This window comes from Microcaecilia unicolor, chromosome 1 (genome assembly GCF_901765095.1).
Source record: "Microcaecilia unicolor chromosome 1, aMicUni1.1, whole genome shotgun sequence".
Lineage (NCBI taxonomy): Eukaryota > Metazoa > Chordata > Amphibia > Gymnophiona > Siphonopidae > Microcaecilia > Microcaecilia unicolor.
The window spans coordinates 347,976,651-348,004,569 of record NC_044031.1 but is presented as its reverse complement, the minus strand read 5'-3'; the positions used below and the strand labels follow the sequence as shown (position 1 = coordinate 348,004,569).

Genomic DNA, 27,919 nt, shown 5'->3' with positions numbered 1-27,919 from the left:
CCTGTGACAATACACACTTTCATTGCCTCTTCCTTTAATCGCTGGATACAATCTTTCAAAGTATACCAAGGCTTGTCATCCCCAGGCCAATCTGATTCTAAAGGGTACTTTCTACGACACCCTGTTCCCACTAACTCAATCAGAGTAGTAGCCTCTGACCCATTCCCATCAGGCATTGCTAAACTATGTTCCCGAAATGCACTTTGAATTATAGCATCTCGAGATAAAGGTATAAATTTCAAACAGTCCTCATTGTCCATCCGTATCCCCATTGCCCCAGTATCATGCAGCCTTACACACCAAGCAATAAGGGATTCATTTGGACGCTGCTGGAATTGCTGCATGATATTGAGAATTTCTTGTTGCGTATAGTCTTCTGCTAAATCCATGCGCACTGGCGCTGCCCCACCCAACTGTGCTCGTCGCCGAATTATCGGCTTCATTTCCGGAGCAGCACTTTCCTCACCCCCTGACTCACTCTCGGGTGTGGAAGACCAGATATCCCCATCCCACGTCTCAGGATCCCATCCGTTAGGATTCTGTGTGGCAGTAGCCATCACCTTTGCAACCTTTACCTTACTCACACGCCCTCTCCTTTTCCGATACTTATACTGCGCTACTCGCACCGCCGCCCGCTCAGCAATTTGCTGGTACCCCGTACACTTATCCATCATCAATTTGCCCTGACACTGTGACATTACCAAGTTGCTTTTCAATGTCAGAATCTCAGCCTGTGATTCCAACAGCTTCTGTTGTAATAACAGATTCTGCTGGTGCATCAGGCGATATGCCGACAACAAAATCCACCCTCTCCGACCCACAGTTCTTAACTCTTTCCCTTTAACCACAGGGGCATTTTGTAAACATTTCAACACATCCTCACACATTCCCTCTTCTAAACATACCTCCCAATTCTCACTCAACCCCGTATCTGTCGCCCATTCTGTTGCCAATGCCTGATATGGGTATTTATCCCATCCAGGAATTGCAAACAGCTGCGGAAGCTGTGCCTGCACAGCCTCCTGATGAGATTTGCTCTTCTTCCCTTTCTTCAACATATTCATAAAACAATAAAACAATAAAACAAGTATATATTCACAAATGTAATCACCGTAACAACAATGCGATATCCTGCCGACTACGCCAAATTGTAACACTAGGGGGCGCTGTGCTTATGACAACACAAAAGCCACCAGACACAATATGCGGTATATCGCTTTTATTGGTGATACATATGTGAACACATACACCAAGATACTTACAGCACCTGCAATTCAGTCAGCATCTGGGAAGACCACCAGGGAAGCACTAGCTCTTCCTCAGAGATTGCAGGGACATCACTGAACCAGGCGTCCCTTACGTTCAGGCAAGCTTCTAAAGAAGGTCAGTGCTCCACCCTCTTTTATAGTGTGAAACAGAGGTGCCTTTCCCAGACTTGCACAAGCTGGCATCCCTTAAACAACCAGCCTGTTTCCCATAACAGAGAATAACTCTCCCAGACCTGCACAGGTTGAAGGTGCCTTTCCTAGAGGTGAAGGTGCCTTTCCCAGAGGTGCTGGCATCCCTTAAACAACTAGCCTGTTTCCCTGTTTCCCATAACAGAGAATATCAACACATAATTACAGCCAAAACATTCCACTCATTCCATCCCCAGCTGACCTTCAATCCCATGTATTACACAGCGCCACTGATAGGCTGCCTGCAACCTGCACCAGGACTTCTTCCCTGAACAGTCCCACCCCTCAACCCCCCTGTACTGTGCAAATATAAAGAGATGCAAATTTCAAAAACTGACATATTTCAATCACTATATGATAGGTTAACAAATAAAACAAAAATAGAAAATATGATATCATTTTAGTGGACTAAATACATTTTTCAATTAGCTTTCAAAGGCCAAAACCTTTTTCCTCAGGTCAGGACAGTATACTGCTGTTATGGTATTCTGTTCTGACACAAGAAAGGAGGGTTTGGTCTCTAAACATTAGTCAAAAATGTATTAAAATTAGTCCAGTAAACATTACTTCCATTTTCTGTATTTATTAACACAGCTACCACACTATTTTATCCTAAACTAAAAATAAAATTCATTTTTTCCTACCTTTGTGGTCTGGCCGTTTACTGTTTCTAATTGTGTTGGTCCCAGTCTCTTGTTTTTTCTTTCCTCAATCTTTAACTTTCCCCCCTTTCCATCCATCGTCTACCCCCTCTCTCCTCCTTTTCCTTCCAGCATCCGCCCCCTCTCTTCCCCCTTTCCATCCAGTATCTGCCCCCTCTCTCTCTCCTTTCCATCCAGCATCTGCCCCCTCTCTTCCCTCTTTCCATCCGGCGTCTATTTTCTCCATCCATGTGTAGTTTTTCTCCTCTTTTTCCTTTCCCTCATCTCTGTCAGTATGCCTCTCCTTCCTCTTTCTTCACTCTCCTCCATCCATATGCAACTCCTTCCTCTCTCTTCCCTCTCCTTCATCCATGTCCACCATTTTTCCTCTCTCCGCCCCTCCATCCATGTTCATCTCACTTCCTCTCTCCCCTGCCCCATGCCCTCCCCTGTATCCATGTTCAGCAAGTCTCCTCTGTCCCCTGCCCTCCCCTGTATCCATGTTCAGCAACTCTCTTCTCTCCCCTGCCCCCTGCCCTCCCCTGTATCCATGTTCAGTAACTCTCCTCTCTCCCCTGCCCTCCCCTGTATCCATGTTCAGCAACTCTCCTCTGTCCCCTGCCCTCCCCTGTATCCATGTTCAGCAGCTCTCCTCTCTCCCCTGTCCCCTGCCCTCCCCTGTATCCATGTTCAGTAACTCTCCTCTCTCCCCTGCCCTCCCCTGTATCCATGTTCAGCAACTCTCCTCTGTCCCCTGCCCTCCCCTGTATCCATGTTCAGCAGCTCTCCTCTCTCCCCTGTCCCCTGCCCTCCCCTGTATCCATGTTCAGCAGCTCTCCTCTCTCCCCTGCCCCCTGCCCTCCCCCTCTACCCAGGTTCAGCAACTCTCCCCTGTCCCCTGCCCTCCCCTGTATCCATGTTCAGCAACTCTCCTCTCTCCCCTGCCCCCTGCTCTCCCCTGTACTCATGTTCAGCAACTCTCCTCTCTCCCCTGTCCCCTGCCCTCCCCTGTATCCATGTTCAGCAACTCTCCTCTCTCCCGTCCTCCCCTGTATCCATGTTCAGCAACTCTCCTCTCTCCCCTGCCCTCCCCTGTACTCATGTTCAGCAACTCTCCTCTCTCCCGTCCTCCCCTGTATCCATGTTCAGCAACTCTCCTCTCTCCCCTGCCCTCCCCTGTATCCATGTTCAGCAAGTCTCCTGTCTCCCCTGCCCCATGCCCTCCCCTGTATCCATGTTCAGCAAGTCTCCTCTCTCCCCTGCCCTCCCCTGTATCCATGTTCAGCAAGTCTCCTCTCTCCCCTGCCCCCTGCCCTCCCCTGTATCCATGTTCAGCAATTCTACTCTCTCCCCTGCCCCATGCCCTCCCCTGTATCCATGTTCAGCAACTCTCCTCTCTCCCCTGCCCTCCCCTGTACTCATGTTCAGCAACTCTCCTCTCTCCCCTGTCCCCTGCCCAGCATCAATGTTCAGCGATTTCTTCCCTGCCCTACCTCTTAAAACTAATTTTACCTGACTGAACGAAAGAGGCAGAGTACAGCCGGCTCCGTCTTCACCTTTCTTCTTCCCTCTCAGCTGTGGTCCCGCCCTCATTTCCTGTTTACGCAAGGGCAGGAGCACAGCTGAGAGGGAAGAAGAAAGGTGAAGACGGAGCCTGTACTCTGCTTCTTTCACTGCCGTTTAGTCACGTAAAATTAGTTTTAAGCACTGGCTGAGCAGCAGGAAAGCAAGGAGGGCAGGTTTGAAAATATTGGGGGTGCTTGAGCACCCACAGCACCCACGGAGTCGGTGCCTATGCTCAGGAGTCTTCCGGAAGTGTTTCAATCTTTGAGGTGATTGGCACACTGGGGAAAAAACACTAAGGGATACACAATCCTTTCTTCCAAAGGAGTATTCAATGGTTAGATGGGTAACACTCAGGAAGATGACACCCGGGGTGACATAGATGGATTTGCAAATATTCTTGAGATTTTTGCATCGCCACTCGCTCGCTCTTAAGGAGGAACTGTGCATTTCTTTATGCCATTATCTTCCTGAGTATCACCTATTCACAATAAAAATCATTGTTTTAACTAATCTATACGTCTGCCCCATTGTTTGAATAGAGTCTATTTTCCCCACCCCTTTTTTTGTTTTCGCTTAAAGTGTCGGTGTCCAGTGCCCTTGTAGAGAATGGTATACTCCCCAGAGACTGGTTAAAATGTTCAAAGTGGGATCAGCCCTATGTTGGTGCCAGTTTGGGGGGGAGGGGGATATGTATCATATTTGGTGGTCTTTTCCTTCTGCACAAAAATTTTGGACCAAAGTTTTGAAATTTATGTTTAGCTTGAATAAGATCACCTATCCCAAGAAAATGGAACACTGTCTTCTGCATGTTAAACGCAGGGTGGAAACTTGAACACTCACCGGTTAGTTACATAAGTGTTTGTGGCCAGTAAATTAGTATTGGCGGCAGCATGGAAACAGCGATCTTTACCTGGCCTTTCTCTGATATTACGTAAGCTGGATTACATCCATTTGATGTCTAAGCTTACAGCTTTGCGTAAGGGTAGTATATTATCCTATCATCGCATTTGGGATCCATACGTTTTGTGATCATCTCACCCTGACTCTTCTCTGCTTAATTCATAGATGCTGGTGTGTTGGGGAAGGAGGTATGGGAGGGGGGAAAGTGGGGGGCTGGGTTTGTTACGATAAAAGGAATGTCAGTTATCTGTTTGTATCATCCTTGTTTATTATTTGGAACCTAACTTGTGGTTGGTTCTGATGTTGTATTTACTCAGCTTTATTATATTTCAATAAAATTAAAACTAAACTTAACAAAAAAAAAGAAATCCATCTATGTCACCCCGGGTGTCATCAAATTACGCAAACAAGTTAGGCCTGATCTGGGCTGTGGATCCTGTCTCTGGCCTTGGTGCAGGGGTTGGGCTGGAACTTTGGATATAAACCATTCATTTTCTGCAGCTGGAATTTCCACTCACACTCCTCACGCCGCAACTGGAATTTACTATTTTCATGCCGCTGTTGATGTAGCTGCTGTCACTCTACCAACAGGTCTAGTCGCTGTCACTCTGCCATTTAGATCTGCTGGTGTGGCATCCGGCCCTGCCAACTCACGGGTCTCTGCCCACAAAGAGTCTGGTCTCTCCCTAGGAGAATTCTGCACAGGCAGGTCCTGCCGCTCCTTGCTGAGGTCATCCAGTAACTCATGTGTTAGGTTAAGCATATCTTGTCTTTTGGTTACATCTCCTACCTAAAAAAACTGAATGTAGAAGGGACCCTATTACTGGTGCACTTGTTCACTGTGCTTTGTGTCTGGAGGTGAACCACTCAGTGAATGGTGACCCTCACCCCACACACTGAGCCTGACTATCCCACCATGCTGCTACAAAAAAGGACAAAGGTCTGTTACGAAACGCCTAGCTCCCACCTGGAGTTAACCCTGCGGCCTCCTGGAGGGTCTGTCCCCAGCTCTGCTCAGGCCTGCCTGCACTTGGGCACGTTCTCTACACTGACACCCTCCTCCGACTGACTGGGTCCCTTGTGCCTCTGGGCAAATCTCCCACTCTCAAGTTATTCCCCATTGATTTCTAGAACAATGGGGCCACACTCCCAGGGTCCCATAGTTCCTAGAAAGCACTCACAGACCCCAAAACACAAACCACCAGGATTCTTGATCTGTCTAAGACATCAGAGCTAATAAACTAATAGGTTTATTATTACAGAAATAGAACAGTGGACGATATAAAACAGGTGGAAAAAGAACACACAATAACTGGTAACTGACTAAGATCAATATTAAAACAATCTAAACACTTTGTCACTACCTGGCTAACACCTGGGGAGTTTTAGGAAAACAACTGCTCACAGTTCTTGAACAGGGCATCAGGGCAGAGATGCTTTCCCTCTGCACTCCCTTTCTGAACCTTGGGAAAATCCAGTACCTCCTGACTGGATTTGAACTCCAGGGTAAATCAGAGCTCACAGCACCAACTTTGAAAGTATCTGGCCAATGGTACTGCAGGTTGCCTTTCCAGAGGGCTAAACTGAAAAAGAAACAGCTTTCTCTGCAACAGCTTTAAAACACAGAACAAACACCACCTGCTGCCAAACAAGAGAAACCCCCTGTTTCACCACACTGTGTGATTCTGTTTTAATTTTATGATTTTATTTTCCTAGGTATGTCTAGTTATAGTCTTGTAATCTGCTCTGAATTAAGGCATGAGCAGAATATACATGTTGTATTATCGTTATCATTATCCTGGTCTTTGATCCACTGCATACATGTAATCCTTAAGAAAATGGAAGGTCCTTGTATGCCATGAGAGTAAAACCAAGCTTGACTCTTCCTTGTCATTCAGACAGGAAGCTTCATGATGAGGCTGAGTGATAGGAAAGATCAAAGTGGTTGGGTGTATGGGACTGGTTAAGGAGGTAGAGGCAAAAGGGGCTTTTGGGTGGTGGAGAAAGTTATTTTACCTGTTCTCTATTTTTATTTTTCTATTTTAGATTTATATGTCTCCTTTCTTGTTCATATTACAGTTTCCTCCCCTTACTTTGAATTGTGTGCCTCGATATAGCCCAGAAATCCAAGTATCTGAAGATACTAACACATCAAGCATGGAAAGAAATGAGGTGATTCAACCTGAAATATATCACCAGTGTGGTCAGACACAGTGTTATACAGGAAGGAGAGTTATAAAGAACCTTGGCAGGTCAAGGTAAGCTAATGGAATCACCTCATCACCATTTCTTGCAAACTTGTCCAATTTCTTATTTATATATCCAAATATATGGGTCACAAAGCATATACTTAATGTAACCAAACAGATAAGAAAACTAGATTAAATTCACAGCATGCTTGCTCACACCAAGGTTAAAAATCAGTAAATCACTGAGCAGGAATGCTATCTGTAAAGTTATGTCCACTATCAGATGGTAGTAGTCAGGTGTAAAACAGCAAGTTTGAAGATGACAGTTTACTTTAAATTACTTAATTTCTCTCTTTGTAACAGACAATTGTGTTACGTAAAGCACCTTAGGAATACAGTGCAATCCACTTAAGTGCAAGGGTCTGAGACCAAAGAAATGCATGCAGTTAACTGGAGTGTGCATTTAACCGTTGTGATCCAAAGAAGCTTGACATCTGATAAACATATTACAGTACTGTTTATTATTATACGTACAGTATACAGTCTCCATTAACTGACATTAGGCTTACTTGAAGTAATCAAGTTGGGTCTGTGAGTTCCATAGACTACATCTGCCAGACGGTAAAAACTGTCATAGCACATCCAGTGGCCTCCAGATAGGCCCGCACGGTGTTGAGACTCTCCAGATCTCTTGCAAAAGTGACAGGAGGAGGTTGTTGAATTTCGTCAGCATTTGCCTCGCTGCTCATTTCTTCATCTGTTTCATCATCAGCCGTTGTTGCCTGCGTGTAGGAGCATATCTCAACATCAGTGCTGTCGTCAGCTGTTTGTAGATCATAATCAACAGCTACGTAGTGATGAAACTCCTCTTCAAGTAACACCGGCTGGGATGTCAATAACCTGTTCATCTGATTCGTTTGCAACAGCTGCATCTGTTTCGTCCCTCTCCACATCCTTAACAAAGCTTGCCCACTTGTAGCAGTTCACAATGGTTGCCTGTGTAACATGATTCCAGGCTTTTTTCTGCATATGTAGGGAATCCAACAGTGATAGATTACGAGCCAGTTCAACAGCACGTTTATCCTTGCCAGTCTGGTCATCCATAACGCTCATCAGACGACGTAGCACAAGAGCCCGATAATGTTGTTTGAAATTGGCTATTATGCCCTGATCCATATAGGTTGGATCAGAGAGGTAGTGTTTGGTGGCAGGAAGACCACCTTGACATTAGACAGCCTGACACAATTATCACAAAGCAACAAAATCTGACACTTTTGTGCCCGCATTCTAGTGTCTAACTTCTTTAGCCACTGCTTCCAAATCTCCCCAGTCATCCACAAATTTGCGTTAGCCTCGTATGACACAGGAAGTCGCTTAACTTTCTTGAAGCAACAGGGCTGTTTGCTCTTTCCAATGACGAGGGGTTCCAACTTCTCACTCCCATCCATATTGCAGCAAAGGGGGATCGTCAGTAGTTTCGGCATATTTGAATGCAAGTGTTCCATCAGGAATCACTCGCCAGTAGAGACCGTTTTCGTCAGCATTGAAAATGTCACGAGGTGCAAACTCGTTCAAGATGGTAGGAAGAACTGAAACAACCCAATTTTCAGCACCAAAGTCATCAGCGTCTTGTTTATCACCATGCTGTTTCTTGAATTTTATGTTGTTCCTCTCCTTCCATCTTTCCAACCATCCAACAGTGACTTTGAATTCAGTTAGTGCAAGACTTTCAGCTAGCTGGTTAGCTTTCTCCATAAGCAGTGGACCACTGACAGGAAACTATCTGCTCCTGGCTCGAGAAAACCACCGAAGAAGAGCATCTTCTACCTCTCAGCTTTTCCCGCCCGTTTTTGTTTCCGTTGTGGATTTGTATTGTTTTGTGTCATGTTCCCTGCTTGCGCAAGGTATGAGCATCTGAGGAGATGGCGGCCATCTTGGATGTTGGCATCTCCAGGATAGGGCGGCCATCTTGGAGCTGGGCAGCCCCAGGAAGGAGGTCCATATGTGGGCTTGAGGACGTCTCTGGTGGGGGCAGCCATCTTGAAGACAGCTGTGCATCTTTGGGCCTAATTCCTGTCCTATTTAAAGCCCTGCCTCCAGTCCTCCCATGCTTTGGCTTCTACTCTGTTTCCTGGGTAGTTGCAGTGCTTCTAGATCTACTTCTCTTTGCTGCCTGGTATTGACCTTTGCCTGTTCCTGGATCTGCTACTGCTTGCTGCCCGGTACTGACCTCTGTTGACTCCTGATCCTGCTTCTGCCCGTTGCTTGGCCGTGCCCCGTGGACTTTGTTCTGGACTCAGTTCTCTCTGCTGTTTGCTTCTGGGAATGGAGGGGGACACAGGGGGAACTCGGGGTTGGCCAACAGCTCGGTGAGGAATCCTCCTCCATCAGGCACAAGAGCTCACACCTCCACTGGGCGAGCCTGACAGTTTTGCCAGTCTTCCAGAAGCTGGTCTTTCTGCTTCAAGACACGTGAAATTTGACTGGGATTGACACCATATTCTTTAGCAATAGATGTTTGACTTTGTTTGTTTTCTAATTTTTTAAGAACTTCTATTCGTTCAGCCAGTGTTAGTCTTACAGTTCCGCCGCAGCGACAACAACGACCCCAGTGTACACTCTAACAACATTCTTTCACTTATTCTGCCTGTGGCAGTTAAAGGGGCAGTAAATTTGAAATCTCATTGGTTGTCAGGTGCCAATCGGCTTCCATATTCTGTTCGCGCGCTTATGCGGAGTCTTTCCTGCAGAGGAGCGGTCTTAAACCATGCATATAAGCGAATCTTGCACTTATCAGTGGTGCGCTAAACCGAAGTTTGTCCCCATAGAAATTGATGGTGCCAAAAACGGGACCGAAGTACAGCATGCAGTTAAACAGAGCATGCGCTTATCCGACGTGCACTTAAATGGAGTGCACTGTACTTAGTTCAACTCTATATACACACACATCTGGATAAGAGCAAGCGCTTACCCCTGGATCCTATACATGATATATGTACTTAAAATTGGGCATCAATATTTGGGCATTGATCCAAAATGTGCACCCAACTAAATTGGCTAATAAGCCAATTCGTGCCAATAATTGGGCGCTAATTGGCACTAATTGACGCCAATTTGAATTTGCATGCACTTCTTGCTATGCGCTATTCTATAACAATGTGCACCCAAATTCCATAGTGCACAACTCAGAAGGGGGCGTGGCCATGGGAGGTACTTGGGCGGGTCAGTGGCATTCCTAAAATTTGCATGCAGTGCTCCAGAACTCTGGGGATGTGCACCCAAATCCCATAGTTCACAACTGAGAAGGGGGCATGTCCATGAGAGGTACATGGGCGGGTCAGGGGCATTTCTAAAATTTGCATGCAGTGTTACAGTATACCTGGGATGTGCACCCAAATCCCATAATGCACAACTCAGAAGGGGGCGTAGCCATGGAAGGTACATGGGCTCTTATTTTTTAATGTTTAAATCATCTTTATTGACATTGAAAACAAAATATTACATTCACATGTTTCTAAGAAGAGTATTGTATCAACATCGAATCTTTTATCTTTATTCCTTAATCTTCCCATCCCTTCTCCTCTACCCCACCCTTGAACATAAGTTCTTTTTCTGCAGAGTTAACAGTATTATTATTCTTTAACATGCTTTATTTATATAGTCAAGTGTCTTTACCTGCTATGGAACAGGGAGAGCTTTGGCTCTTAGGACTCTCCCCGATCATGCGGTTTTACTGCTAATGTTGTCAATCTTCTCCTCCCCCCCCCCCCCCCCCCCAGCTTTCTTAATCACGTTCCCTTCTCGTTGTTTTGCTTATCAATTCACCTCCCCTTAGTCCTTGTTATTTTATTTATTCTTAAATGTTCAATAAATGTCCTCTCGCTGCAGGTGTTAGGGCCTGCCAAAATGCTGACCATCTCTGTTGAAATCTTTGGCCATTTTTGTTGTCTATCTTTGGGTTTTCCACTCTCTCCATCCTCATTAATTGTATCATCCGTGCTCTCCACTGAGCGATCGTGGGCGATTTCCTGTTAGAATCACCTTCTTTGCCACTATGGTAGCCCTTTTTGCAAAGTCTTTAAATCCTCTTGGTGCCTGAGGTGTTGTGCTAAAGTGGCAAACACCCACAGAAGGTGATCTCTCCACAGGAGAACAAAGACAAGCAAACAAACAGTGGATCCAAAACAAAGTCCTCTCACAATGAGTGTCTTCCTGAACAAGGGCTTTATTCAAATCTGAAGATTTGAATAAAGCCCTTGTTCAGGAAGACACTCATTGTGAGAGGACTTTGTTTTGGATCCACTGTTTGTTGTGCTAAAGTGATCAAAGAGTAATTTACAGTTCAGCTTCACTGTACTGTGAAGTTCTTTGAAGCAGTATTTTCCAGAACCGGTTGATGAGAGGGCAAGTCCAAAACACGTGTCTTAATGTTGCGCCCACTGCGTTGCATTTTGGGCATTCTCCCGCTGGGGACAATCCCATGTGGAAGGCCCTTCTTGGTGCTATATGCATTCTCAGTGCAAATCTATACTGCATTTCCCAGCACCATGTGAAGTTTGTGGAATTTCGCATTTTTAGGACGTACCCTTGAAATATTTCTGTGGGTAGATTTGTGCTCAGGTCTGTTGACCAAGCCTTTGCCAGCTGCTCAAAGTTCAGTTCTGCTGCCGTGTCTCTGATGTGCCTGTGGTGGGTTGATAATGGTATTTTCTGCTGAGCTGTTAATGAATATGCTGTAGATATTTCCTCTTGAACATCTTCTGTTAGTTTTGCCACTTCAGGCTAGTCACATAGAGGGGCAAAATGGAAAGATCGTCCAAGTACGAATTAGGGCGTTCTTACGATAACGTCCAAAAATAGACCTGTATAATGGAAAAATAGTGTGGGCGTTTTTCGACAATCGATTATCCCTGTAAGAAAACAATCAAATGACGAGCGCATAAGCGTGACTAAATTGGGCGCCCTAACACGGTCGACTATTGCAGGTGCAAACGACCAAATCACGTGGTGTGTAAAATAATGTACATAGGTGTATCGCAAGTACAGTACATGTTGTTCAGGCCATCCAGGTACGGAAATATATGACGAACGCATATATGTGTCAACTACAGACATATCATGCTGCTCCACCCATACATTCATCATATGTGCCCATCTGAATGTGCGGATCTGCATGCACTGTACACCTACTGAACATGCAGTAAATGTATATTGTGTATATGTGAAAAGGGTCGGGTGGGGTGCGTCATACACATCTATAGAAGGCACGTTTCACACTCCTGCAGGCATGTGCACGTCAAAGACGTCTATGCTTACGAGGGCGTCCACGTGCTGATAGGGGCCATATATGGAATGGTCATCCATATATGGAGCTGTGCATGAAACGACGTCCCTCACGCAAGGTCGTCTATATAAGGCACTTCTTTTCCAACACGTGGAAAAATGGCACAACGGCGAGAGCCCAATTTTGGCCAGGAGGAGAGCTTGATGCTCGTCCGGCTGTGCCTAAGGCACCGACATCGCCTATTTATCCAGCACCACCATCTGCCCCCCAGGCTGCAGGCCATGCGAGCCTGGTCCCGCATCCGGGAACGGTTAGAGAGGTAAGGTTATGGCCCAACCCCCCTCCCCTCCTGTACCTACACATATAACAGCTCCGTCATCAATGTTACCAGCAGTAACTGGAGTGTCCATGCAAGGATCATGAGTAATATAGGAACATGCACAATCACCAATAATTTGTATGTTATTGAAACGACCACCATTCCCACATCCCTACAAGAATGTATTTCGTTAGGTTAGGTATGTGACTATTATATTAGTGTTATGTGACAATTTCGTTAGTTATGTGAAGGCCACATTTTCCAACCCCTCTTTGGAGCCTCCGAATAGTGGAAGCATGAGACCAATGAAACCTATACCATACTTTATAACATGGTCATGATAACACATATAAAGTAGTTTAACAAGCATACATTATAATGTATACAAACGGTACTGTCTGGCCTCATGGCCACCTCTCTGGCATCATCTGCATAGGAACCAACTCGGTGGCTGCTGTGGGTGCTTCACCACCCCACCCCCAATATCAAATATGTATGGAGGGAGGGGTCATCTCCACTGGGGGTTCCACCCCCCAAAATGGAAAAAAGGTGGCTCCTATGATTCACTACCAATGGAGGTGCCCCCCCCCCCCCCAACACTGTAGACCCTCTCTCTCTGGTATGTGAATAGCAAATGAATGTGTGCAGAGGACAAAAAGGACCAACACCCCTGACCCCTGCTCTCCAAACTTATATCTTACAGACGCTTTGGAGTCCACCGGGACCTGGAGTCCCTGCGGAGGCGGTTCCGCAGGGTGAGGCGGGAGAGGCCCGACCTCATCCGGGCGGTGCGAAGGCACCTCAGGGCTCGCCGTAAGTATTCAAAAACAGGACACCTGTACAGATTACTACATACATTTCATGAATAAAGCAAATGTGTTGTACAATATCACTTCCCATGTGCCTAATAGCCACCTAGTAATACCATATCTGTCCCAGATCAAGGATGCAGGTTGCAGGGGTTCTCCCATGAGCGTGCTTGCAACGTCCCACCATCCCCCCGAGATGAATGAGATGATATGCCACACTTTACTATTCCCCTTACTGTGGTGGCTGATTAGTGTGTCCTGGTACAGTTGCCTGAGGCCCTACTTTTACTGCATGTTATGGCCTAACTCACATAAAAGAATTGTGCTCAACACCCTTCCCACTGCCCCCCCCCCCAATAACTCCTACAACAACTGCCCATCAACCCCTCGTTGCATCTCACAATGCAAACATGCTGGTCAGCAATGAATTTGGTATGGCAACATGTCCTGCGTGGTGTGTATCAGAGGAGGGTCCAGGGTTCTGTGTCATGTCATCTGATGCAGCTCATTCCCCATGGGCATAGGCTACGCCTTACCACACCCTGCCCCATCCCCTGCCTCACGCCACCCAGCTACTGCACTATGCAAGCCATGTTGTATGCACTGATCTCAATCACACTCCTTTTACATACACAGGGCTCCACCAGCAGGAAGCCGAGCGCCAAGATGAGGAGGGCCACCACCTCCAGGAGGAGGAGGAGGAGGAGGAGCAGGAGCAGGAGGAGGAGGAACAGCAAGAGGAGGGGCACCTGGATGAGGAGGAGGAGGAGCAGCCAGGCCAGGAGGCGGGCCACCAGGAGGAGGAGGAGGAGGAGGACTCGGAGGAGGGGGTCCTCATCATTGATGAGGATGAGGACATACATCAGGACCCCTCCCCACCTGCACCTCCATATGAGGCATCTCCCTCCCCTCAGCCATCTCCATCCCCTGAGGCACCTCCATCGCCTCAGCCAGCGCCATCGCCTGGCCCACCTCCATCTCCTGGGCCATCATCTTCAATGTCCCCTGGCCCACCTCCATCCCCTGGGCCATCGTCCGTGTCCCCTGGGCCACCTCCAGCCTTTGGGCCGGTGACTGTAGTGCGCCTCCTGCAGCAGCTGGTAGATGGCCAGCAGCAGATTATAGTTGGCCAGCACCAGCTGCTGCAGGAGGTGAGAGCCCTACGGCAGGGCAATGAGCAGCTCCAGGGCCCACTAAGGTTACTGCTGGGGCTGCTCATTGCCCTGCTACAGAGGGCCTTACTAAGAGGGCGTGGCCACCCTTAATTTAAATAGGGGGGCCTGTTGGTGATGTGTGTGTGGGGGGAGGGAGGGAGGGAGGGAAATGTTGGGGTTGTGTGTGGGGGGAGGGAAATGTTGAGGTTGTGTGTGTGGGGGGAGGGAGGGAATTGTTGGGGTTGTGTGTGTGGGGGGAGGGAAATGTTGGGGGTTCTGTGGGGGGTGGGGGAGGGAATTGTTGGGGTGTGTGGGGAGTTGTGGGGGGGAGGAGGGCATTGTTGGGGTTATTTTGTAGGGGTGGGGGTGGGGGTGGGGTGGGGGGCAAATAAATGTTTGTTATAATATAACTATCAGGGTGTGTGTGTGTGTGTTTGTCTCCCTTGTGCATTACATATCACCAAATGGTGCTGTTGAGTTGAGAGGAAGGAGGCAGCAATATGCATAGCATTAAATGTGCTGTGTGAATGAGAAGGTGATGTATGTCTGAGAATGTTGGCCAGACAGAACGCCACCTGTTCATTCCAACCTGCATGGCTATATATGTGCAGGGGGGTTGGGCCGGGGAGGCTGGCTGGATATTTGTGTTCATGAATAAAAATGGCCAGCCAGCATCTCTCTCTCCCTTCCTCCCTCCCCTCCACCATACTGACCCACAATACAGAGTGCCATCAATAAGAGATGAATATTGTACCACGTGTGATCTGCCAGGTACACCCTTCCACATAACTCCAGGTACCACATACACAGTGTTTGCTGTCTGATGGACACATATCTTTACCCACAAGCCACATTGGTGGGGTGGGGGGGGGGGGCCCAAGAAGGACCTACAAACAGCTGGCTCATATTTTCACATTGAATACATCAGCTATGGTATATAATGCTGAGGAGCAAAAGGGAAACAATGGGAAACCCAATAGATGGATGGTTACTTCATCACAGTTGCAATGTAATACTTGTGTTAGGGAAGGGCACAAATAACAATGGTGCTCATTATTTGCAGGTGTGATCACACTTTCTCCAGTAGTGAACCAAGGTGTGTTACATTCAAGTATTCTGGGTTTGTGTCCAACTTTGTCTCTGAAGTGACTTGCCTTAGGTGGGATTTGAACCAGCAACCTTATGATTATAAGGCTGGTGCTCTAACCACTAGGCCACAGCAGCCACCAGGCTTTATCCACCACCAGTTACTTTGGGTTGGTACCTGTACACACACCCCTTTCCCTCACCACCACGTCATAGGCCTCAGTGGCACTACCTGTAGCCACCTCGATCATTTTGTCCAGGCTACCGATTAAAAACAATGTAATGTGCATGTTCCCTACCCTACTACCTATGGAGCAATTTAGGAAGGTGTTGCATAAAGTGCTATACACATCCATTGCATTAATCATTCTCCCCTCCCCCGCCTATGGACCTTGAGAATGGGTGGCCACTTCATAAATGGGGACTGGGGTACACCACATAAACAAGGAAGATGGAAGCTACCGGGAACCAATACAGCACCTCCAACAGCTGGCCCACACCACTGAGGACCTGCCAACCCCACAGTACAGTGCACAGGAACCTGGTGAAAACAGAGCTACCTAACATCTGACTCCAGACTACATACATACAGTGAATGCACACTCCTTGACTATGAGCACAAAGAGAAGAGGTGGCAGACAAACGAGAGCTTACCATGAACGTCTGTTTCAAGACTGTGTAGTGCGCCTTTTATCTTCTGGAACATTAGCTGCACATCTCCCTGATTGAAATGACCCTTACCGAGGGGTGCTTGATTTGGGGTGAGTGTAGCAAATTCGTGGCCCCCACACACTGCCTGCTACAACCAGGCAGAGAGAATGGGAGAAAGGAAGGGAGCATCAGGCGATGTGGAAGACAGGAAACGGAAGGCGTGGTGGCTGAGGGCCAACAATTATTTCCCCCCCACCCCCTAAATACACAGGTGTACCCAAGCATGCTAAGTGAGGGTAAAACCCTGTAAATGATTATTACGAACAACCGGCAAGGTCTCAGTGCAGGAAATGGCAGGTAAAATGGCAATGAAGAAAGGGAAGGCAGGTGGAGACGCCCATACTTATCTACTCATAATCAAAACCATGTGTTCCTAATCGCTATCTGAGCTGGGCACGCTTAGGAATTATGTGTATAATTGAAAAAGTAGCGCCCAAATCAGAAACGCCTATTCCCCCGTCTCAATGGGCGTTCTTGGCGCCTATATAAACGCCCACTCCGTATTTTCGAAAACACCATTGGTACAATGCCACCACGCATGCCGCCGACCCGGAAGGGTAATTTTCTCGAGGCAGAGGTGGAGCTCCTGGTACAAGAAATTGTACAGTGGCACCGGAGTCTGTTTGCTCCCACAGGGCAGAGGCTGGCAGCAACAGTAAAGCAGCGGGAATGGGAGGCAGTACGGGACAGCCTGAATGCTGTCTTCCATGCTGGGAGAGACGTGGAGGACTGCAAGAGGAAGTGGCGGAAGCTGAGGAGGGATGTTCGGAGGAAGGCAGGGGCCAATCCCCCAGGCAATGACACTGCCAACCTTACACCAATGGAGCTGATGGTGTACTCCCTCCTACCCCAGGAGGGCATCCACGGGATTGGCTCCATGGACACCTCGGGCCAGGCTGAGGACTCAGGTAGGTGTTTCATTATGCAGTTGGGGTATCTGTTGTGCTGCAGTACACTTGTGTTATAGAAGTTGGGGTCAGGGGGAGGGAGGTGAGGAGTGGGGGGCAGGAGGAGGGAGGTGGGTGTGGGTGGGGGTGGGGGTGGGGGGGGAGTATCTCTGGCTGTCTTTCTGTATATTAACAGGCCACCTTTATGATGCTGTTGTGACCTGGTAACCCCTACTCACTAGCTCTCTACCCTTACTCCCTATCCCTACCGTTGTCATTGGGTTTCCTCTTACTTGTCCTGTGTGCCCATATTTATAGAATTAATTGTAAGCTCTATTTGAGTAGTGGTAGTGGTCATGTGTGTTATAGGAGCAAGCAGACAGGGTGGGTGCTGTGTGTGTGTGAGAGCACCCCCAATATTGAGGAAAGATCATGTAGCTGTGCAGGGAGGAGTGTTGGTCACTGGGCTTAGCACCCCCAATACTACTTTCCAGTTGGCTCCTATGGGTGTGTGTAGGTTACTACTGTGGCAGAACTCTGGGGGCCGTCCTTCCCTACTACTCCCTCCTATTTTCCCATTACCAAACTGTGCCTAGTTCCTCCTGTGACCTCTGTGCTCTACTGAGTGTGGGCCACATGCATTCAACTGAAGGAGCCTGTAATGGGGGTCATAAAGCAGTTCTATGCAGTTTAGCAAGTCAGTAGTAACACAACACATGCTGCAATGTTGTTCAATTTAACAATTATACAACTAACAGCTTGTGCACAACGTTGTGAGTGGTGTCCTTCTCTTGGCTGCTCATCCACCACCTCTACCCAGCTGCCTGCGGGCCTCTCTCTTTCGTACCCGTGTCAATTCCATTTCTCCTCACCATCTCTTTGCTGGGTCATCAGGTTGGGGGACATACCAATGTATATGAATGCTGAAAGACAAAAGTGGGTTATTTGCACCAACACTATTCCTCACTCTTGTGCTATACAGGTGAAGACTCAGAGGAGGCTGGCCCTAGTGGCCTGCAAGGCCAACGCCCTACACCATCTGTCCAGCCTCAACCTCCACAGCCTGCAGCACCAGCAGTCCAGCCGCCACCACCTGCACCAGCTGTGCATCCTCCGCGTCCACCACCACCTGCACCAGCTGTCCAGCCTCTACCACCACCAGCTGTCCAGCCTCTGCCAGCACCACCACCACCACCTGCACCGGCTGTCCAGCCTCTGCCAGCACCACCACCACCACCTGCACCGGCTGTCCAGCCTCTGCCAGCACCACCACCACCACCTGCACCGGCTGTCCAGCCTCTGCCACCACCACCACCACCTGCACCAGCAGAGGCCGCACCTCCAGCACCGGAGGACTTTGGTGAGGAGGAGGAGGGCCCAGCTCCCCGCCAGAGGCCATCCGCCCAAAGGAGGCAACTCCTGCGGCTGGCCACGGAACTACTCCGCCACAACGTGCGCTTGGAGGAGTACCGGCAGCAGAAACTGGAGCTGCAGCGCCAAGCACTGGAGGCACAGCAGCGAGCACACCAAGAACTCCTCCAGGCGCAACGTGAAGGCCACCAGGAGGTGCTCCAGCAACTGAGACGGCTGGAGCAGAGCATCCAACACCTGCACCCTCAGGGCACCGCGCCTACTCCAGCCCCCGTGCTGCTGGAGCAGCCCCTGCCATCAACCTCCTCCTCCACTGACCACCAGCAACCACCACCAGCTAAGAGGTGGGCATTGCGCTCCTCAGCCTCTGCACCCACTCCTGCTGCTCCCATTCTGGGTCCTGTGGCCAGACCACTACAACCAAGAAGGTGGCCCGATTTCCACGGTGCAGCCGAAGCCGCAGGCTGCCGTGGGGATAGGGAGGAGGACACTGGGAGCAGCAGCTCCGAAGAGGGGGAAGAGACTTCCCGTGCAGCACCAGCTGCAAAGGAAGGGCGTGGGAGGGGTAGGAGGGGACGGGGGAAGGGAAGGGGAAAATGATGGGACATGCTGTAGGGTGAGGGTTGGTGGGAGGGGGGTGGGTGTGGGAGGGAGGGGGGTGGTGGTGGTGGTGGTGGGGTTGACCAAACACATATGCACTGTATGTAAATAATAAATACTCACTTACATTCACCTAAAACTTGTTTCAATGAGTCTTTGTCTTGCTCTTACACCAAGCTGGTAGGCATTGAGCTCTGCTCTGTGGGCTGGGGGTGGAGGGGGCTCCTCTTCCAGCTCATCTGGGGCCTCTTCTGGTGGTGGCTGTGGCTCCTCTGGGAGAGGCTGTCCTCTGCGCTGGGCCAAATTGTGTAACATACAGCACGCCACAAAGATCTTGGCCACCTTTTCTGGACTGTAGAGCAGCTCTCCTCCAGACCGGTCCAGACAGCGGAAGCGGTTTTTCAATAAACCAAAGGTGCGCTCAATGATCCCCCGGGTGCTGCGATGTTTCCTGTTGTAGGTTTCTTCTGGCCCTGGTTGTGGGTGGATCAGGGGGGTCATAAGCCATGTCCTCTGCGGGTAGCCTCGGTCACCTTTGCAGAAAAGCAGAATGAGATAGATGAGTGTGTATCGCTTGGAGCAGGTACAGGGGGGGGCGGGGGGATTTGGATAGTGGGTTGTGGTGGAGGAAGCCAGGGCGGAGGGTTGCCCAGTGGAGGAGGTCTAGTATGGGTGGTACATGCATGTTGCACTTACCTAGTAGCCATCCACCAGTGAACTCCCCTTGCTCGAACCTGCGGAAGATGCCCGAGTGCTGTAGGATGTAGGCATCGTGGCTGGAGCCGGGGTACCTGGCACACACGTCTAATATCTCCCCCTGGGCATCACATACAACTTGCATGTTCATAGAATGAAATGCCTTCCTATTTCTGTAGGTGGCTTCGTGTGCCCGGGGGGGTCTGAGGGCTACGTGTGTGCAGTCTATCACACCGATGACCGAGGGGAATCTAGCAACAGCATAGAAGGCGGCCATGTTGTTGTGCAGAGCCTGGGGGGTGGTGGGGAAAGTGATGTAGTGTGAGGTGTGAGTTATGAAGGCATCCAGGAACTGGGTGAGACAGTGTGAAATAGAAGCCTGGGTGAGGCCTGTGTTAGCAGCTAATACGGATTGAAAACTGCCAGTGGCCAGGACAGAGAGAGCGGAAGTGATTTTGAGGTGGGCAGGGATGGGGTTATTCCTACGTGTCTGGGGCTGAAGGAGGGGTTTCAGCTGCTCACACAGCTGACGAATGGTGGCCCTATCAAACCTGAACCTTGTTAGACACTGCTGGTCAGTGAGTTGTAGGAAGGTGGTGCGGGGCCTAAACACTCGGGGCCGTGAATACCTCCTGCGGTGGGTGGCCTCTTCGTGTAGCATGAATGCCACAAGTGCATTAAGTGCATCCATATCCCCACCACCAGTGCAAGTATTAGGATTAGTAGTCAAACAGCAACACACACAGATCTGTCACTTCCAGCCACCACGCCCTCTGGCCACTCACTCGCCAAACAGTACAGGCACACAGAGACAAACGGAGGTCAGGGAATAGAGTACACACGTGGGAAGAGTGAATGGGGAAGGATAGGGGGAGGGGAAAGGGGGCGATGGAGCAAAGGAGTAGGAGTAAGGAACGGTGAAAGGGTAAGACACAAAAAGAGGCAGGGCACACAGACGACCGTCACAGGTACTCAACACGCTCGGCTTTCTCTCTGCAACCACCACTTCAGCTCTTCCACCAACAATATCGCCACTCTCCAACTACACACAATCGCTAATGAGTCTAAAGACGCTTTCCCCCTTGCTCTGGTCGCTTTTATTTCGGGTCCATCAGATTACGCCCATCTTCCCGCTCAACCAGAGCCATTTCGCTATTCGTTATACGTTGTACCCGTCCACGTCGTATCACCGCCCCTAACACGCCCCCGACACGCCTCTTATTTGGGCGTTTTTACGTCCACGTACGAGCGACACGGACGCACTGAAACATTGCTTTCGATTATATGGATTTACTCGGTTTTGTGAGAAGAACGCCCATCTCCCGATTTAGGTCGGAACTTGGGCGTTATTCTCGTTCGATTATAAGCAGGATAGTGTGCCAATTGGCTATAATGGAAAATATCCGTATTTGGTAAAGAGTGAGAACGCTGCAGTTCTGTAAATGTCTGTAGACGACCCTCCTCTGTTAAGATCTGGTATAAGTAGATTATTCCTTTTTTGAGCCATCTTTTGAAGGTGGGATACATGTCCCCAGACAGGAATGCTGGATTTCCGCATATGGAGATAAATGGAGTGGCCCAAGCCGAGAAGTTATGTAGCTTAGAAATCCATCTCCATACTTTCTTTGCTATGGGTAGTATTGACATTCTTGTTAATACCCATGGGGCAGGTCCTCCTGCCCCATGTAGCAGACAGCTAAAATGCACTTTTCCAGTGAGTTCCAATTCCACAGGGGTCACCGTGAAGTACTGTGTTGCTCTGTACCAGTCTGCTATATGTCGCATTCCGCTTGCTACTGTTATTTGTCTGATGCTGAGCAAACCCAATCCCCCATATTCCACTGGTGCATGTAATATCCTCAAAGGGGCCCTGGGCTTTTTCCCTTTCCATAAAAACTGCTGAAGTTGTCTATTTAAAGTTTTCTCATCTTTATGTTTTAAGTATAAAGGAAGTACCTGAAATACATATAGCCAGCGGGGTATAATTAGCATGTTGAAAAGCGCTATAAAGATACTGGATATCTCTGCCATGCTCTTAGTCTATCTATTGTGTCATTCATTAATTTTGTTATATTAAGCTCGTACAACCTGTTTTCAAGTCTTGTGGGACCAAGACTCCCAAATATTTGAGAGGTTCATCTTTTGTAGTATTGTGATTATTCTCTCGCTTTCGCCTATAACTTCACCTTGTACTACTAGGGCTTTTGTCTTTTGTAAGTTCAATGTGAATCCTGAATACTTCCCATATCTTTCTATTTCTTCAAATAATCTTGGCATGGGAGCTTGTGGATTTTATAATAAGAGTAGCAAATTGTCAGCAAAGGCCAGTGTTTTTATGTTGATCCCCCCAACCTCTACCCCCTGAACCCCTTCCGCCATTTCCAAATTTCTCAGCAATGGCTCTAATGAAAGTATAAACAATAGCGGGGACAGGGGCAGCCCTGACGAGTTCCTCTGCCTATTTGGAACATTGGAGTCTTTATCCCGTTTATTAATAAGGCTGCCTTTGGGTCTGTGTAGAGTAACCGAATTGGCTGAATATACCAGCCCCCAAATCCCATCGTCTGGAGCGCTGTAAATAAAAAATCCCATCTGAGCTTATCGAAAGCCTTTTTTGCACGACTGTTTCTCCTGCTGCTGGCATGTCGCCATTCCCAGCAGCAGCCTCTGTACATTCCCTGCAATCTGTCTATCCTTAACAAAGCCCACCTGTTCCTTGCTTATTAATCTTGGCAGTATCTGGGAAAGGCAACTGGTCATTATTTTGGCCAGTAGTTTCAGGTCGACATTTATCAGAGATATAGGCCTGTAAGAATCTAATAGGTTCTCTTCTCTGCCTGGCTTTTTGATTATTACTATTAGTGCCTCATTTGCTTACCTTGCAAGTTGCCCTCGCCTGACTGCCTGATCATAATAAGATATCAGGGGGCCTGCAAGCTTATCGCTGAGCAATTTATAAAACTCCCCTGACAGACCAACAGGACCCAGGGCAGAATGTAGTTTTAAGGCTTTCACTCCCTCTTGTAGTTCTTTTCCTAGTATGGGAGCATTTAACTGCATATTTTCCTGTTCTGTAAGGGATGGTAAGTTAGCCTTTTTCAAGTAACTTCCCAAGCTCTCCTTATCACCTCCGTCTGGGGCAGCATATAGCTCCGAAAAATGTTGGCTAAATAATTCGGCTATCTTTGCACTTTTGTGATGTAGCTGCCCTTGCTTGTCTTTCAAAGTGGTTATTACTCCCCGTCCTCCCCAGGTCTTTACCATTCCAGCTAACATAGGACCCACTCTGTTCCCATACCTCTGGAATTTGTGCTTATTATATAGGATCCCTCTCGTAGCCTTCTCGTGTAGCAATGTATTTAGGGTCACCTGCACTGCGTGTAAGTGTTCTCTATTCCTCCCTGTTGGTGCCCGTATTAATGTTTTCTTTGCTTGGGATAGTTTTTTCTCTAGGTCTAATATTGCCCCTGATATTTTCTTATTTCGTGCGTGCACATATGCGATGACCTCGCCTCTCATGACTGCCTTTGCTGTGGCCCAGAATAAGGTTGGGTCTTCCTTATGCTGTTCGTTAAAATGTTCAAACTCTTCCCATTTTTTCCTAATATATCTAGCAAACTCTTGATTTTTGTATAGGTAGGCTGGAAATCTCCAACCCCTCTCCTGTTGTTGATAATAATTGGGCGACTCTAGGTCTAGCCATACCATCACGTGATCTGATATGTCTGCTACTCCTATATTTACTGATATCACCTCTGGGAACATCATGCGTGCCACCAAGATGTAGTCTAATCTCGAATAAGTTCCATATGCCCTAGACAAATGTGTATAGTCTTTTTGCCCTGGGTGGAGGGCTCGCCATGTATCTACCAGATCTAAGCTTTGCATAAATGAGGACATTATTCGAGCCCGTGGACCCCCTCTATGTGCCAAATTCGGTGCAGAGCAATCCTACCCAGGGTTGGCTACTAAATTAAAATCTCCCTTATCATTAATTTCAATGACTTGTATACTCTGCATGTCTGTACTAGGTCTTCATAAAATGTCCTATCCCCACCGTTTGGCCCATACAGCGCTAGTAGCAGTATTTCTCTATCTTGTAACCATAGGTGGATTAAAACATATCTCCCCTTCGGGTCTGACATTAGTAACTCCGATTTTGCTGCTAACCCTTTCCTTATTAATATTGCAATTCCTCCTTTGCGGCCGTCCGCTGAGGAAGCATGCACCTGCCCTACCCAGCTCCTCCGCAGTTTGTCGTGCTCTTCCTGAGACAAATGCGTCTCCTGTAGGCATGCTATGTCAGTCTGTTTTCTATGTAATGCCGCCAATATCTTAGATCGTTTTACTGGAGAGGTGATGCCTCCCACATTCCACGTGAGGATTCTAACTGACTTGGCCGCCATCTATGTGCTGTGTCTGTCCTGACTGCAGTATATTTAAATCGTTTTTTAATGACATTAACAGAAACAGCATATGTTCTTTCAGAACGTACAGTAATAAACAGTCATATACCACTGGGTTTACATATTTTCATTATACATTCCACTTAGGACCATTTTATAACCTTTTTTTTTTTTTTTTTTTTTTTTTTTTCCAATATTTTATTGGCAATTTAGCAAATTACAATCATAACCAAATAACATCAAATATCAGTAACCAATTTTTGTTCATGGTCCCCCTCCCCCCCTCCCTTTCTCCGTCAGTGGTGTTGCTTCTGATTCTTGAGATTGTTCATATATTGACCAAATGTTCGTGAATACTTTCATAGTGCCTTTCCTCTTAGCAGTCAATTTCGACATCTGATACAGAAAGTCCACTCTGCGAGCTATCAGTTGTAGTGTTGGTGTTTCAGTTTGTTTCCAGGCTCGGGCTAAGGCTATCTTGGCCGCTACAAAGTACTGAGTAGCCAATCTATGTTGTCCACTGGGTATTGAGCTAGGCCGGAAATGGAGGAGGCAATGTTCTGCTTTCTTTGGGTATGGTTGAGGCAATACTGTATTTACCAACTTCACTACTGCCTCCCAAAACAATTCCACCTTCGGACATGTCCACCAAATATGGTAAAACGTGCCCTGAAGGCCACATCCCCGCCAACATTTTCCCGAGGTCCCCGGATATATCTTTTGCAATCTATCTGGGGTATAATACCACCAGTACAATAACTTATGGCCATTTTCATTGATAGATTGTGCTGGGGATGCCTTGAGCAGATATTTGTAATTGCTCATCCAAATTGTTCTAGGGTGTGTACATTGCAAAACGTTTTCCCATTTCTTATGATAAAGAATTTGAGGGTCTGTCCTGCCCAATAGTGCAAGATATATCCGGGAGATACTACCTCTGCCCCCTCCCTTACGCATTGCTAATTCAAGAGTTGTCTCTTCTAGATCTAATTCATCTTGTGCTCGTCTTTTAATAAAATTACGCAGACAACAGTAATAAACAAGATCTTTTTCCGATAGACCATACTCTTCTTGAAGTTCCTGGAAACTAATCATATTGCCCTCCGCCCATACCTGTCCCAGTGTGTATAAGCCTGCTTTTGCCCAGTTATCAAACACCTTTTCTGATCTCCCAAGTGGGAAACCCTCCGCCCATCGTATTGCTGTTTTTCGGTAATATTTCCTTTCCGGGAACATATGCTTTCTAATTTGTAACCACGTTTGGAGCGGGTGTTTTAGACTCATAGGTAATTCCTGCAATATAGATGTCAGATCTCTCCCTGATATCCACAATATGTCCTCTATCGTGTACCTACCTATCCATGCTCTCTCCCAATGCATCCATTTCTTTATTGTCCCTGGAGCCCAGTCAGCTAGTATTCTTAATTGTGCTGCTTGGTGATATAGATAAAAATTGGGTGTTCCCATACCACCTCGGTCTAGTGTTTGATACATCGTGGCTCTATTAACCCGTGGTGGCCTTTTCCTCCATATATATCGAAACATTTTCTTATTTAATTGCGTGAAGAAGGAGGCAGGTATCGGTATGGGCAGTGCCAGAAATAAGTATAATAATTTGGGGAGCAACATCATCTTGATAGCATGTATACGCCCTTTCCAAGATATATTGAGGCCCTCCCATCTATCTAATTCCTGAAAAAGTTCAGCTATCTTTACTGGAAAATTAGCCTGAAATAGATCTTCTATCTTGGGTGTGATCTGTATTCCTAAGTATTTAATGGATTTTTGCGCCCAGGCAAATGGAAATGCTTCTCGCAGAGCCGGTATCTCTTCATTCGGTACTGTTATGTTTAATAAGGTAGATTTAGTTAAATTGGGTTTAAATCCCGACACTGCTCCATAATATGACACGTGATCTATTGCTTTTTGTACTGATATTGCAGGCTGCGCAAGAGTGAGTAGTATATCATCTGCAAAAAGTAGAAGCTGTTGCTCTTTTCGCCCTCGTACTATACCCTTTACTTCCTCATCATTTCTCAATATACAAGCGAGCGGCTCTACCGTTAAAGCAAACAGAAGCGGGGAGAGGGCACACCCCTGCCTAGTTCCCCGCCGAAGCGGGAAGGCCGCAGTATATGATCCATTAATTTTTAATATTGCTTTCGGGTCTTTATATAAAAGTTGCAGCCATGTTAGATACCGCCCCTTTAATCCCACCTGTCGAAGCACCGCAAAGAGGTATGCCCAATCAACACGATCGAACGCTTTTTCTGCGTCAATGGATAGTAATACTGCTGGTATTTTTTCATCTTGGGTGTATTGGATAGTATGGATGAGGCTTCGAATGTTGTCAAACGTTTGTCGCCCTATAATAAATCCCGCCTGATCTTCGTGAATCAAGTTTGGGAGCTGTTTCTGTAGCCTATGTGCTAATATTTTCGTAAAGAGTTTATAATCCACGTTCATTTTATAACCTTTTAACCCCTGACTAACCAATTTCCCCTACTCGCCCTAATTAACCACCCATCCCTCCCTACCCTCCCCTTTCCTTCAAGTTCTAGGACACACTCAGACAGTCGGCCTGAAAGTTACTTGCATTAGAAGTTCAACAGATGACTCCTAGAAGCATGGGGTAATGTCTGTATAAATGGATTCCATTTCTTTAAAAATTGCTGAAAGACCAGTTCAGACTTGCCCTGACACATCTGTCTTTCCAAGCGCATCAAAGCTACCATTTGCATTCTCCACTTCTGCACTGAAGGGCCATCAGGAGAAAGCCAATCTATAAGAATAGTTGCCTTTGCTATGATTGTAGTTCTTTTTATAAACGGCTTCTCTCGCCTCCTACGACCTCGACGCCAACACAGCCGAGAATTGAACGCTTCTTCTCTGGCGTCTCTCAAAACAACCAGGAGAGGGATCCCCTAGTGGAGTTAACCGGGGAAGCGGAAGCTTCACGGGGAGAGGAAGTCTCCTTGTCGCCACCATTGTTGGTACTCCCTCCGTGCCCGGCGTCGAAGATAGCCCTGGAAACGACGTACTCGGCCACCGGAAGTGTGGAAGAGAAAACGTTGTTTGAGGGAGCAGTGCTGTCGGAGGAGACGCCGGGAATTGAGACATGTTCTCAAAGAAAACCTCCGGAGGTTAACCTAGGAATGATTTGGACTCTGTTGAAGAAAATAGAAGGGACTTTGCAGAAGACATCGGGAGAGGTACAAACTTTAAATGAAAAATTTGATTCGATGGAAAAAGCAATGGATACGGTGAAACAAGAATTTGCAGCAAGAACTACTAAATTAGAAAAAGATATAGAACATCTACAAGACTTTAAAATAACAACAATCAAAGATAATACAGATTTGAGGCGAAAAATAGAACAAATAGAAAATTATAATAGACGCCTGAACCTTCGTGTCCTGAATTTCCCTAAGCTCTTAGGAAATTCCCCGTTGGACTTGTTTAAACGATACCTTAAAGAAAATTTAAAAATTCCTACAGATGCTATGCCTCCAATAAATAAAATTTATTATATTGAAAATTCCAGAGGGGAAGCGGGAAAGATGGGAACCGAGGGAGAAGGCCATATTGATTTAAATAATGTTTCACTCTTACTAGAACAATCTTTGGAAAATGCTACAAAAAGAGCTACTCTTTTAGTATCGCTTGTGTTTGAGCAGGACTTTAACTCTATTATGAGATTGTACTTTAGAAATGCTAAATCTCTTTTTGGAGGAGAACAAGTCTGGATTTACCCCGATGTCACTAAACAAACCCAGCAAAAGAGAAAGGCATTTCTTGCTTTGAAAAAGGAGACTTTGGAGATTGGAAAGGCAATGCATCCCC

General features: G+C 47.3%; 1 protein-coding gene across 1 annotated transcript in view; it reads left to right on the top strand.

The window, feature by feature from the left end:
- Nucleotides 1–27,919, top strand: part of LOC115474075 (polycystic kidney disease protein 1-like 1) — an 889,490-nt gene that overhangs the window by 621,461 nt on the left and 240,110 nt on the right. The window contains exon 25 of the mRNA XM_030209391.1: nucleotides 6,644–6,822. Coding sequence (XP_030065251.1) covers nucleotides 6,644–6,822 — 179 coding nt within the window. The remainder of the gene's footprint in view (nucleotides 1–6,643; nucleotides 6,823–27,919) is intronic.